Source organism: Sinohyriopsis cumingii, chromosome 4 (genome assembly GCF_028554795.1).
Source record: "Sinohyriopsis cumingii isolate HCF-2022 chromosome 4, ASM2855479v2, whole genome shotgun sequence".
Classification (NCBI taxonomy): Eukaryota; Metazoa; Mollusca; class Bivalvia; order Unionida; family Unionidae; genus Sinohyriopsis; species Sinohyriopsis cumingii.
This window is the reverse complement of record NC_142964.1, coordinates 120,933,701-120,948,173: the sequence shown is the minus strand read 5'-3', so window position 1 is coordinate 120,948,173 and position 14,473 is coordinate 120,933,701. Positions and strand designations below refer to the sequence as shown.

Below are 14,473 nucleotides of genomic sequence, written 5' to 3'. Positions count from 1 at the left end.
ATAGATACATTTTGAAAGTCGCTTTTCTTCATATTTATGGTATGTCTGCCCCATGCATGCCATAAGGGATAACTAACAGAGTCAACGCTTTTTGCTCTGGATGAAAGCGGTAATGTTGTACATTGATGCTTGATCTGAAACGGTATTGGAATGTTTACAAGAGTACGATATTTATATTAAAAAATTGGTTTTGTATTTTTAAAGACATTACCTTTAATACAGTTAATGTCTTTTAAGGGTGTTTGTGGTGGGCATCTATAAACGTGGTCGATATTATATAGCAAGGATTATACTGATCTACCGTTAAACCACAAACATACATACATACATACATACATACATACATACATACATACATACATACATACATACATACATACATACATACATACATACATACATGCATGCATGCATGCATGCATGCATACATACATACATACATACATACATACATACATACATACATACATACATAAAATATAAAGGAAAGGGGCTTTATGAACAGCATAACTAAAGTAAATATAAATTCCACGTTTCTGGCCAATAACATAAAACGAACTAAACGGAAAAAACCCACGCTCTCAGTGTTGCTGCGCAAAGAAAGACAAATCTGGGCGGAAAACATGTATCATTGCTCTATAAACTATCATATATTTCATGGACATATCAGATGGTATGGACATCCTGCTTAGATAATAATATCATTCATAAACACAAGATAGGTAGGGCGTTTACATTTGTTTCTCCTTTATCATTTACATGTCTTAATTTACATTTCCATGAAAGACGACGTGGAAGATGATTCGTTAGCTTACTGGGTTCACAACCAGAAGTGTGTGCGTTTGAATCTTACCAGCCACAGTGAGCTACCATCGTGTGTCAATGGGCAATGCACTTTGTATATATTGCCTCAACAAGATAAACCGCATATACTCGCTTATAAGTCGAGTCCAACTGCAAACATCTAGGATCCTGATCTACCGTACGATGACGCACCCACAGATCAGGGTCTATCTCGTTTGTTCAGCTGATTACTCCTAAGAAACTGGATAGACCTAGATCTGCCGGCGCATTATAGGTCTGTGCAGCTAGCAGTTGACTCGACTTATAAGCTAGCATATACGATAATCATCATGTTGTGATATGCAGTAGCAAATACACAGATACACACACTTTATTGAATGTTTCAGTGTGTGTGTGTGTGTGTGTGTGTGTGTGTGTGTGTGTGTGTGATTTGGAATTTTAACGTAGCTTTAACAATATTTCGCTACGGTATCTGCAGTGTGACAATTTATTCTGATTTCTAGCACTGGATAATCATGCCGCAGACATGTGACATGATGTCCCACCCAGTCTCATTATACTGGCACCCGGCCGACCAGTCGTAACACTAACCTCTTAATGCTGAGCAGTTAGCGAGGCAGCTGTAAGTACCATTTTTTAATGAACAAAATCTTTTGTATGACTGAAACCTGCGACCTCCCGCATCCGGGGTGGACGTTCTAACCACTAGGCCACCCGAGCGGTCGAATGTTACAGTGAAATGGATGGAAGAGACATAACTAGGCTTCACAGACATTGTCAAATCTACTCTCTCAATCATAACTTCTGTGCAAAACAAAGAAGCAATCAGGACAGAAAATGTATTCAACGGTGTCACTGTCGATACAATAATAATGGCACAGTCTGGAAATTTAGAACCGAAATGCAATATTTAAAATATTGATAACAAAATTCCAAAAGTCCAGCTCAATGTCTTATTAAAAACGTTTTGAGAATAGTTTAAAAAGATTTGAAGACCATCTTCCGCAGCCCCCCCCCCTCCAAAAACAGAATAAAACAACGAAAAACATTATCTTGGTAATGCGTAGTGTGACAGGAAGACATTTTCAGTATACTCTCATTTTGAAAAAAAAAATCCGACATCATTGTTTTCTAGTTAGATTTGTCTTTTAATACATGGCTCGTTTGTACAATAGTTGCTATGAGTACGGTTTGAATGGACGGTCCATAACACACTTAGAAACAAAAATGGCAAACCTCAGATGACCCGATGCAATACAGAAGTATATTTATTGAATACATATCAACCTGACATACGGTATACTGTATTTATACCAACAGTATGATATACTGACATATTCCTTAAAGCCGCACGCAAAATGGGTCTTCCATCTTTCTCACTTCTTTCCATCCACTTTATTGTTATTCGAAATATTTATTCTGCTGATATTTCAATGCTTGATCGGACCCTTGTTTAGTTACAGAAAACATTTAACTTTGTGACCCTTAGTGCTTACTCATGCCATAAAAATAAGGCAGACTGGAGGCTAATAGAATGAGAAACGATTTTTACAGAACTGACCAGCCAGAAGAAAAACTATTTGCTACATTATTGTTTCTCATGAATAATTTCATGCCCACGAGTGTTCTTAGCCTGGCTGAATATACCGTTTATAATAGCTTAAACGTCGCGTCTAACTGCAAGCTGCGAAGACCCATATCTGCCGTCGCATAATGCGCCAGCAGATCTGGGTCTGTGCAGTTTTATAGGAGTAATCAGTAGAACAATCAACATAGAAACTGATCTGCAGACACATTATCTTGCGGCAGAACTGTACTTTTGCTTTATGTAATTTGACTGTTATATATATATATATATATATATATATATATATATATATATATATATATATATATATATATATATATATATATATATATATATATATATATATATATATATATATATGAATATATATATATATATATATATATATATATATATATATATATATATATATGAATATATATATATATATATATATATATATATATATATATATATATATATATATATATATATATATATATATATATATATATATATATATATATATATATATATATATATATATATATATATATATATACGGTACTTCAAAGATACAACTCTGTGTTGTAGAGGACCAACTTTTAGTCTGATAATGGGTCAAGAACAATGTGAGAGTTGGTGTGAACATTTTCCCAAGCATTGCTTTGCTATTATATATTTCAGCTCTCACGATGTTTATGTACAACATTTGGATTTAATGTGCAATTTCGATTCCAAGCTTTTGTGTTTTCGACAAATAATTTTACCACTCATAAACGTAATCGCTTCATGTGATGAAAATGAGGTTTCCTGACAATATAAACTGAACGAAAACTACACGGAAACTGTTGTCTTTGTATTTTATGAAACCTCTGAAATAGTTTTTAAGTAACAAGACTTCTCATAGGTTTCCGACTACAAAAAACTGCACTTCCTTTAGTTTCAGGGTAGGTTAAACTGATAAAAACTCGTCTACAAATTATATGTACATTCAAAGTGCCATATTCTACAAGTTGCTATGTTTTCAGTTTTTCAACATTCTCAGAACCTAAAAGTTTCTTTGTACTCTTCAATGCATCTGAAACACGAGATTGGCAGCCATTAAAGTAGTCTATATCTGATTTCAAAGGTGAAAACCAGCTATATATATTTATCCTAGTATCGGAATTCCTGATAGTTTCGGAAACAGGAGGAATCACCTAAGTAGTTTCCGTTTAAATTCACCTGCAGGAGCACACGAGCTTTCAGCATACGGAAAAAATACTGTATGGCATCGCTTTTCTTTTCACACAACGGAGTGAGGATAGAATTCAACCTTTATAAGATAGGTTTATAATTGGTGAAGATGCGTAATAAGGCTTTCCTTTCTTCCTTTGGACCACTTTTTGAAGACATTTCTTAAACATTTTTCGAAATTTTGGGAATTGTGGTCATAATCGCTTCCTCTCCAGCACTGCTTAGTATATTTCTATTGAAACATTGAGGCTATAATGTGGTTGCTGTACATACGTAATAAGATTTTACTTTCTTCTTCTGACCAATCTTAGATGACATTTTTGGAAAGAGTGTCGAAGTGGGTAATTTGGAAATTTAGTTCGCTCCTTCTCTTACACTGCCTAGGGGATTTTCTGGAAATGTATAGGCGAGATATAATGGATAGCATATGTGTGCAATAAAATTTTAGCTCCTTCTTCGGACATAATGTTGGTGAAATGTTTTGAAAAAGATATCAAAAAAGGGATATATTTATATTTCTGTTTGGCATAGCTTCACCTGCCAGGCTGATTGAAGCTTGCCATCCCTTCTCTTCTAACACTGCTTGCATGATTTTATTGGTGCTGTGTAAGCTAGACATGTGGTTGGTGTAGAATATAGATACTCAGCTAGATCTATTATGGACATTTCTTTCAAACGTAACTAAGAAAAGGAGCATTTTTTGAACTCATCTCCTCATCATCTCTTTTCTCGCACAGCTTACATGTTTTATTTAAATATTCTGGCTAGATATGTTCTTAGGGTAGATGCAGAATAAAGGTTTACTTTATCTCTTTATTAAGAAATGTGTCACATAGTCTCTCTTCGTGCCCACGTTTGGGAAATGTGTCACATAGTCTCTCTTCGTACCCATGTTTGGGAAATGTGTCACATAGTCTCTCTTCGTGCCCATGTTTGGGAAATGTGTCATATAGTCTCTATCCGTGCCCATGTTTGAGAAATGTGTCACATAGTCTCTCTTCGTGCCCATGTTTGAGAAATGTGTCACATAGTCTCTCTTCGTGTCCATGTTTGGGAAATGTGTCACATAGTCTCTATTCGTGTCCATGTTTGGGAAATGTATCACATAGTCTCTCTTCGTGTCCATGTTTGGGAAATGTGTCACATAGTCTCTATTCGTGCCCATGTTTGGGAAATGTGTCACATAGTCTCTCTTCGTGCCCATGTTTGGGAAATGTGTCACATAGTCTCTCTTCGTGCCCATGTTTGAGAAATGTGTCACATAGTCTCTATTCGTGCCCATGTTTGAGAAATGTGTCACAGAGTCGATGTGAAAATGGGGACATTGAGAATTCAGCCTCTATAGTTGTATTTGTTCAACCATATGCAGGATTGTTGATAAACGTTTACAGATGTTCAAAAAGCATTCAGATCTTTCAGTGTGCACAGGTCTTGAACGAGGAAGGAATGTATGCTTCCGGCTTAAAAGAAAAGCACGTTTTGGCATATAAGAAAAGCATATTGTGACATATAAGAAAAGCATATTGTGGCATATAAGAAAAGCATATTGTGGCATATAAGAAAGCATATTTTGGTATATAATATAATAAAAGTATGCTTTGGTCTATAAAAACACATTTTGCCAATAAAAACACATCTTTCGGCATATAACAAGCATGTTTTAGCATATATGAAATGCATGCTTTGGCATATAAGAAAAGCATGCTTTGGCATATAAGAAAAGCATGTCTTGGCATATAAGAAATTCATGCTGAGAAGAATATGTTTGAAGTGCAGGGCATATGCATCCCTGAGAATGTATATCTATTTATTGGTTCATTTTATTTTATTCCTTTATTTTGGGTGTTTCCATGAGCTTCTATACTTCTCAATTTTCTCTGATGTAAGACGTTTTTATAATTACTTTGAAATCTTGTATAGTTAGTAATGTGATCACGACAAAATTTCAGGTATCATGTTTTAGGTAATACCAAAATAACAAGTGTCAGGGAATAAAAAGGTAAATTATTTGCGCACGCTTTAGGTTTCAAAACTACCCGACAATCAACGGTTATATGTTCTATTCTTTCTTTTACAGAAAATGTATTCCAAAACAATAATAAATGTTAAGTAAGTTACTATTCATCTGGAAATAGGGAAGTTGTCACAAGGAGATCAAAGGTAAATTAATATGGTGGTAATGAAGAACGAAATCGCTGTCGTTATGTCCTTAAACAAATAGCTAGTGTAACATGGCAATGCAAAACTAGGCAGATACATTTTAGACGAAAAGTTCAAATACAATCATATAAAAATAGGTTTATTCGTTATTATTACTCATGGTTTTGTAAATTTTGTAATTGTTGTCGAATTATGTTCTTTGTTTTTGCTAGATCTTCAAATAGCTTTTAACTCCCTACAGTTCATCGTTATCAATAATTCTTATTTTCTTAATTGGTCTTATTGTTGTGACAGGTTTCTAAGTATAATGGAGTGCTAAATGTTAGTCGTACGTCCTATTGATTCTTGCATGAATGTACATTAAAGTCTTTGTTTCATTGATTAATTCCAGTGATACATACTCGAGTTATATAATGGCGATTTTATGTCATATTTACAATGTTTACTTATATGGTGTGTAAAAAAAACAATTATGTTAGCTTAGACCTATCTTTCATTTTAGTCTATCAGGTGATTTCGTCTCCAACCATATCTTTCGGCTTTCAAATTTGACATTTACCCTACCTTGGAATGATTCCTGGAATGAAGTTGATGTTATCATTTTTCTCCTAATTCGAATATATTAAAGTAGTATCAAGTGTCAATATAGGCCTGTTATGTCTCGTGATTCGTTTCAATGCTTTAAGCTTTAATGTACTACTGATATATCAACTGCTAATTTAAAGAACATAACAACTAAGATAACAGAGATTTCCGAAAAGATTAATGACGTTAATTATCCATGCCTATTTTCAGTGAAAAATATTAAACCAAACTTTCACTATGAGATATTTAATATATATACACCGTATAATTCATTAATAGTAATAAACTGTGTTATATAAGTATAGCAGTAATTAAATTATGAAGCCAAAACAAGCAAATTGAAATTGCCCGCCGGCGTATATATTCATAAAAGACAATATCAATGCTTTTCCACTTTTCTCATTGTGTCAACACCTGTCGCAAAGAGCATTTACATGTATTGACAACAACAAAATTATGTTTAGATAATTAAAAGTTTTCATACCAGTGCATAATCGCAAGATTTCTTGATTTTTTTTTAATTCGGTTAAGTAGGTTAGAGGATGTGTTACTGAGACTAAATTTTTGTTGGAATTTTCGCCGTATGATGTTGCGATATCAGTCCAAGTTTATAGTAAAAAACAGTAATACCTCTTCTAATTGCGTTATTTCTCAATTAAGCAATTGGTATTTTCGTATTTTATCAATAACTACATACTGTTTTAGAGGCGTCACATAACTTATTATGGCTGTATCAGGGCTTTGACTTCAGTGCGCTATCGCAGTGGATGGCCAATGATAGGGGAATGTAACACCTTAGTAATTTACAAAACTGAAGTTTTGACATATTCTATAACTTGTCTAATAAAATTCGTTTGCTTTATTTCAATCCATTAGTTAAGCGGGATTTTCATTGGTTTCCTTAAAGGTAGGCAATAATAAGACTTGTCTTCAATGAGCCGTATACAAGTCAATCAACTGCGACCGCAATTTTCTGAAGCTCTTTAACTGACCCAAAATGTTCTGGTGGATTGCCTTAGAGCACACAGAACAGGTGGAATCCCTTAGAGCACACAGAACAGGTGAATTTTCTTAGAGCACACATAACAGGTGGATTGCCTTAGAGCACACAAACAGGTGGATTGCCTTAGAGCAACAGGTGGATTGCCTTAGAGCACACAAACAGGTGGATTGCCTTAGAGCACACAGAACATGTGGATTGCCTTAGAGCACACAGAACATGTGGATTGCCTTAGAGCTCACAGAACAGGTGAAACTGTTTTTCCCTCAATAATATAGAGCAAGTCTGGAGACTGTAGTACTAAGGCTTTTATAATATTTCAAGTTTGCAGGTGAATATATTCAGTGTAATAATAAAGCAAAATTAATGATGCATTAAAGAGTCAGCACAGAAACTTTAAAAGCTTCTCCTCGTAACATATATGGTTCAGATATCGCTAAGTGTCAGAGAGGAAAGTTAGAATGTTGTAATACTCTACCACATTGACGCACGGAAATCTTAAGTCCAAAGTAAATCTTCAGACATGTTCGCACACTCTATTAAATAGGATGGGTCGGTTTTATTTCAATCATTTGAAGAAGCACTACTTGATACCATACAGCTTCAGATCTCATTGCATTGCTTGTTCAGTTCCACTCGCTAGTATACTTCTGGACTTGATTCTGCCCACGACTGTGTGGTAAAGAAAGATCGATGTGCATAGAACATTGCAATCATATTAATATTCCCATTTGTATTTAGACAGAAATCGTGCAGCAATATGTCACGCTGCACCTTCTGTCGAAGAATATAAGTAAATTTATTCCTTCTGGAAGAAATTTGTTTCACTCATCATTATAATAAGCCTTTGTATTTTGGTTCCGCCCAACTCGCTTTGAAGGCGTCAATCAAATCACGGGACTTATTTGCATAACAGCACGCGAACGCGAGGTAAATATTGACTACCGGACTCGGCGCAAATCCCCCCGAATAATTGGTATTGATTGCAAAAAACACCCACTTCTCTAGAATAGCGCACATATTTCTGCTTTTCAGAAAGTCATTTAATGACTTTGCGGCATGAGATGAATTTTGGATATTGGTTAAAAAAATTATAGGAACCACCTGAAGCGTAGAAAACGGAATTTGGTGTTGAGAATTACAGCATTAGTGCCGCTATCATACGGGATTAGTACGAGAATTATGAAGAGAGAGGGAATATCTCTGTGGAGAATTATTTTATATTCTCGATAGATAATGCTTCAGTTTAATGTGTTCTTTTTCTCTGTGTTTATAATGAAAGTTGTTTGGAGTGTAATTCCCACCGATGAACAGCGTCTGCTTGACCATCTCCTGACAAAGTATAATCCTGCATCACGACCTGTCTACAATGCATCCAGTATCGTTACCGTCAAGTTTGGAATCACACTGACACAGATTTCAGACATGGTGAGTAGATTTTTCTGTTGCTTTTTTATATTTATGCTATTTTGGAAAATTTACATTAGTATTTTTTTTTATTTGGCCAAAAAATTTTTAAAAAATTGCATACTTAGAAAACTTCCGAGAACGTAATATCATTAAAACTAAATGTATACCTTTTTATCATAAGATTTTTTTAAATAACTGAATGTTATGAGTGAAAATATTTTCAAGTGTAAATTACGAAATTAAGATATATAAAAAAACAAATGCAGAAATGGCAAACCATTAGAGTTCTTGTCCACGAGTTTTGAGAATTCAGGAAAGAAAAGCCAGGAACTTTGAACTCCTTATATAACATAAAGACTATTTTAGACTGTACAAATTGACTTGGGGGTGAGTGGGGGCGGGTAATGTTTCTTTTTCTACTTGTCGCTTACTCTGTAGTCGGACATGCGACCGTAAAAAGCGGAAAAGTTGCGAAAGTACTAAGAGGTATATAGTAAGTAGTATGACAGTATTAAACTCATGTAGTCAGTATGAAAGTATTAAACTCACGTAGTCAGTATGAAAGTATTAAACTCACGTAGTCAGTATGAAAGTATTAAACTCACGTAGCCAATATGACAGTAATAAACTCACGTAGCCAATATGACAGTAATAAACTCACGTAGCCAATATGACAGTAATAAACTCACGTAGCCAATATGAAAGTATTAAACTCACATAGCCAATATGAAAGTATTAAACTCACGTAGTCAATATGAAAGCATTAAACTCACGTAGCCAATATGACAGTAATAAACTCACGTAGCCAGTTTGACAGTATTAAACTCACATTGCCAATATGAAAGCATTAAATTCAAGTAGCCCATATAAAAGTATTAAACTCACATAGCCAATATGAAAGTATTAAACTCACGTAGCCAATATGACAGTATTAAATTCACATAGCCAATATGAAAGTATTAAAATCACGTAGCCAATTTGACAGTAATAAACTCACTTGGCCAATATGACAGTATTAAACTCACATAGCCAATATGACAGCATTAAACTCACGTAGTCAATATGAAAGCATTAAACTCACATAGCCAATAGGGCAGTATTAAACTGACGGAGCCATTGTGACAGTATGAAACTCACATAGCCAATATGACAGTATTAAACTGACATAGCCAATATGACAGTATTAAGCTCACATAGCCAATATGACAGTATTAAACTTACAAAGCCAAAACGACAGTCTTAAACTTACAAAGCCAAAACGACAGTCTAAAACTTACAAAGCCAGTTTGACAGTATTAAACTCACAGAGCCAATATGACAGTATTAAATTCACATAGCCAATATGACACTATTAAACTGTCATAGTCAATATGACAGTATTAAACTCACGTAGCCAATATTACAGTATTAAACTTACAAAGCCAAAACGACAGTCTTAAACTTACAAAGCCAGTTTGACAGTATTAAACTCACATAGCAAATACGAAATCGCACAGCTAATATGATAGTGTTAAACTTACGCTGCCAGTAAGATAGTATTAACCTTTCACAGTCAATATGACTGTATTTCATTTACACAGCCAATATGACAGTATTAAACTCACACAGACAATATGACGCTTATACGGGCTATATGAGAATTAAAATCACAGCCAATTTGACATTATTAAACTCACACAGCCAAATGACAGTATTAAACTCACACAGACAATATGACGGTAATAATCTTAAAGAGTAAATGCAATATTTAACTCACAAAGAAAATATGACTGCTAAGCTTATACGGGCTATATGACAATTAAAATCACACAGCCAATTTAACATTATTAAATTCACACAGCCAAAATGACGGCATTAAATTCACAAAGACAATATGACATTAATAAACTCACACAACCAATATGACATTAATAATCACTTACAGCCAATATGACAGTATTTAATTCAAATAGCCAATATTACAGGATTAAACTTAAACAGCCAATATGAGAATATGAAATTCTCACAGCTGATTGCGATCTATAGCGGTGTACATCATAAAGTTATGATACAAGAGGCAATGGTTGTGAAAATGATTTTATCTATGAAAAATGGACACGTGTGATGAAGATTTACAGTGTCATACTTCAAGGTGGATATATTGTGATACCGAAGACACTGATTGGTACAGACATGTATAGACAGGTATAGACGATAAAACCAAAACTTAGAAAATGTGAATTTCGAAGACGGTAAAGGAAATACTGTCTGTACCCCCATTACATAGAACAACATGACTTTCCATATGCATATTTCTGTAAAATGCGAAGTACGTACGTACGTATGTATGTATGTATGTATGTATGTATGTATGTATGTATGTATGTATGTATGTATGTATGTATGTATGTATGTATGTACGTAGGTAGGTAGGTAGGTACGCATGTATGTATGTCTGTGTGTGTGTGTGTATGTATGTATGCATGCATGTATGTATGTATGTATGTATGTATGTATGTATGTATGTATGTATGTGACTTAACGACACATCAGCACAATGCAGGCTATACAGTACTGATTAAATCATATTCAGATTCCTTTTATTGGCATCAACCAATACCTGTCAATGCCAATGTAGCAAAAGCGGCTATCAAATCCACATATCTCCGTTGGAGTAGTTTTTACATTTAAAGTTCAAACTCTTTCCAACTGATATATTTAGCTAGAAAACCATATGTCCTAAAGAAAATTTAGACGTCAATAAGAAATATGTAACAAAACATGAAATATGTGTGCATTAGTATATTTTTCAACACTAACACTGTACTATAATTAATGTAAGTGATCCTCTTGATTCTAGCAGAAGGAACAAAATCCTTTAAAGACAATAAACATGTATTTTGCTACACTATACTCATGCACCATAAAATTGGATTCATTATTCATAAGTCAAATAAAAATACATTTTGTCTGTCTATGATTCATTTAACCGAGATTTCGTTTCCAGATGTAGATGTGTGAATATCAAAACATGGAACCCATCACCCATCTAGTTAGACTCGTTTTGTCTAAAATCCCTCTACTTATCTTAATAAGAATACTGACCCCAAAAATGGGCGAAGCCGTGTCAATAGATACAGATAATTTTAACTTAGAAGCCCATTTGTATGCCAGTCATCGTATCAAGCTCATAAGATCTGATAAATACTGTTAGCTGCAGAAATTTAAAATTGAGTCGGTAGAATCTATTGGGCTGCAGTTATGCCCATCCTTCTTTTGGATAAAAGCTCTAGAGTCTCTGACCAAGATGAGCATGTAATGATCTGTCAAATGGGTACAATTAGCACGTACTCTATTATCAAATGGGTACATTTAACGTGCACACTTTTGTCAAATGGGTACAATTAACGTGTACTCTATTGTCAAATGGATACAATTAGCATGTACTCTACTGTCAGATGGATACAACTAGCACATGATCTACTGTCAGATGGATACAGTTAGTACGTACTCTATTGTCAAATGGGTACATTTAACATGTACACTTTTGTCAAATGGGTACAATTATCAAGTACTCTACTGTCAGATGGATACAATTAGCACGTACTCTGTTGTCAAATGGGTACAATTAGCATGTACTCTATTATAAAATTGATACAATTAGCATGCAATCCGCTGTCAAATGGTACAATTAGCATGTATTTTATTGTCAAATGGGTACAATTATCATGCACTTTTTTGTCAAATGAGTACAATTCGTATGTAATCTACTGTCCAATGGGTACAATTAGCATGTACTCTACTGTCAAAGGGTGCAATTAATATGTACTCTGCTGTCAAATGGTACAATTAGCATGTACTCTGTTGTCAAATGTGTACAATTAGAATGCAATCTACTTTCCAATGGACACAATTAGCATGTACTCTACTATCAAAGGGTGCAATTAATATGTACTTTACTGTCAAAAGGTACAATTAGCATGTACTATATTGTCAAATGGGTACAATTAGCAAGTACTCTTTTGTCAAATGGGTACAATTAGCACGTACTCTACTGTCAGATGGATATAATTAGCACGTGCTCTATTGTCAAATGGGTACAATAAGCATGTAGTCTACTGGCAAAGGTATAATTAGCATCTACTATATTGGCAAATGGGGTCAATTAGCACGTACTCTACTGTCAAATGGGTACAGTTAGCATATACTCTACTGTCAAAACGGTACCATTAGCACGTACTCTACTGTCGAGGGTAGAATTAGCATGTACTCTACTGTCAAATGGGTACAATTAGCATGCAAATTAATTGTGTATTTATGTTATTATATTTGTTCTATTGTTTCTGTTTGGGAAGAAGAAATATCTTAGCTGTATCATTATTTGGCATGTTGAATTGTTGGCATGAATTTGTTGCATAAATGATTGTCCAGCTAGGACCGACATGGAGCATCGGTTTGAACGTTTCGGACTGCAGTGTGCCTCTAAGAATTTAAGTTGTTCCTGGCTCAATCCACGGTCTGCGTATATTATTCTCGAATGGAAACCGCCTATAACCACATAATGTCTGTCTATTATGATAATGTTCATTCAGCAGAAGACGTTGACATGTTTAGTATTAAATATAAAAAATTTTAATGACTGTTTTAGTTTCCATTTTTACTCACAGAATGAAACAATTGGTATGTTTTTTCTTCTTCTTTTTACTGTATCTTAGGTTTTTGTAGCGCGATGCTTAATGTAAGGGTAACGAAAAACGTGCACTTTATGGTTTGCTTCCTTATTCGACTGTTGCTGCCTGAATAATAGAAGATATGTATTTTACATGCATAGTAGCAAAACGAGTTCTCTACTGATCAAAATGCACAATGTTATGCCATTTCAAAGAAGATAGATCTTCAAAGATTTTGGTCCCCTATTGATGTGTATAGTCCCCTTTTGATGTGTATAGACACCTTGCAGAGTACAGATGGTCCCCTTTTGATGTGTAAAGACACCTTGCAGAGTACAGATGGTCCCCTTTTGATGTATAAAGACACCTTGCAGAGTACAGATGGTCCCCTTTTGATGTGTATATGCACTTTGCAGAGTATAGATGGTCCCCTTTTGATGTGTATGCACACTCTGCAGAGTATAGATGGTCCTCATTTGCTGAGTATAGACACTATGCAGAGTATAGATGGTCCTCATTTGCTGAGTATAGACACTATGCAGAGTATAGATGGTCCTCATTTGCTGAGTATAGACACTATGCAGATTTAGCTGATCATCCGATATAAATCGTATATAAATAAATGCTGCACCTGACTGTGACACAGCGCATTCTAAAAACTACAAGAGACAATCGGAAAAACTATCTCAGTTCGAAAGACAGCTTCCAAAAAGGATGAAAATTAAACGATTTTAAGATTTTATTGAGGCATTGTTTATGTTACACGTTGCAAAGTCCATTCATATCGACATTTTGTGCACTTCAAACGACGTTAGCCTTAAATTGATGCCAAATTGTACAGAAAACTTGAAAATATATAGCACACTTATTTAGTCATGGTTCATATTTAAAATCCTTACGTAATAACGAATGCAATACATCCTATTAAGAAATGCTATATCATGTGCAATTTAATTATACGATACTTAATAGTGTCTCATTTTATATTAGAGTCAAACGTACTCATCTTTACCTCTAACATCAAGCATCTCCATTACCGTTGGCGTTTTCCCCTTAGAT

The 14,473-nt window shown here is 34.5% G+C and overlaps 1 protein-coding gene across 1 annotated transcript in view; it reads left to right on the top strand.

The window, feature by feature from the left end:
• Positions 1–8,372: 8,372 nt before the first annotated feature.
• The window catches only part of LOC149802012 (neuronal acetylcholine receptor subunit alpha-6-like), a 225,373-nt gene continuing 219,272 nt past the window's right edge, over positions 8,373–14,473 (top strand). Inside the window, exon 1 of the mRNA XM_089956412.1 lies at positions 8,373–8,783. Within this exon, the coding sequence (XP_089812538.1) occupies positions 8,592–8,783 (192 nt within the window). The 5' untranslated portion in view covers positions 8,373–8,591. The remainder of the gene's footprint in view (positions 8,784–14,473) is intronic.